General features: G+C 67.1%; 1 protein-coding gene across 1 annotated transcript; it reads left to right on the top strand.

The window, feature by feature from the left end:
• On the top strand, nt 1-697 carry DQ04_24341000 (putative intraflagellar transport protein IFT88; the record flags this gene model as incomplete). Its single annotated transcript, XM_009318226.1, has 1 exon — nt 1-697. A coding segment is annotated over one exon (697 nt), but the record flags the coding sequence as incomplete, so codon positions are not given.

The following is a 697-nucleotide window of genomic DNA, read 5'->3' as shown; positions in this document are numbered from 1 at the left end:
ACACACACTCTCTCACACACAGACGTTGTTGCCGTCATGCGGAAAGGGAGAGTGGAACTGCTCGTGCCGCCCATCCAGGGCGAGAAGTCCCCCGCTGCCCTCCCACCAGCCGCTCCGGTAAAGGAGGACCAGCAGCAGAAACAGCAGGGCCAGCTCGTTCTGGCGCCGACGAAGCCGCCGCCGCGGGTGGGCCACAATGCCATCTCTCTTCGCCCCGCCCGCCCGCGTGAGTCGCTTATCTCCAAGTCGCAGCGTGACGCACTGACGGTGTCAGCATTCGGCTTCGGCACGACACGCCACGGCCAGCCGGACCAGAGCGCCGAGTCAGTGAAGAACGGCCTCGCCACCGCCGCGGGGGACATTGGCAGCATCGTTGTGTCGCAGAGCGAGAAGGACTCTCTGCGCTTTCACCTCTGCGTCGACGCGCTCGCGGAGGGCTGCATTACGACGTTCATCCACCTCTTCCGCCTCTCACACCGCGACCCGGTGTGTGTCGACCAGCTCGCGCAGACGCACTTCACGATCCCCGACGCGAGCCTGCGGTGGGTGCGCGACCAGCTGGCGGCTGTGGAGGTGCTGCGGCGGCAGAGCGAGTTCCGCGACGTGTACGAGCGCTGCCGCGCCCTTGCGGAGTACTTTGAGGGCGAGCGCGACTACGCGGAGGCGGCGTGCCACTACGACACCGCGCTGCGCTACG

This window comes from Trypanosoma grayi (genome assembly GCF_000691245.1).
Source record: "Trypanosoma grayi strain ANR4 Tgr_2434_V1, whole genome shotgun sequence".
Classification (NCBI taxonomy): domain Eukaryota; phylum Euglenozoa; class Kinetoplastea; order Trypanosomatida; family Trypanosomatidae; genus Trypanosoma; species Trypanosoma grayi.
Note: the sequence above shows the minus strand (reverse complement) of the source record. Positions and strands in the feature narration are given on the sequence as shown.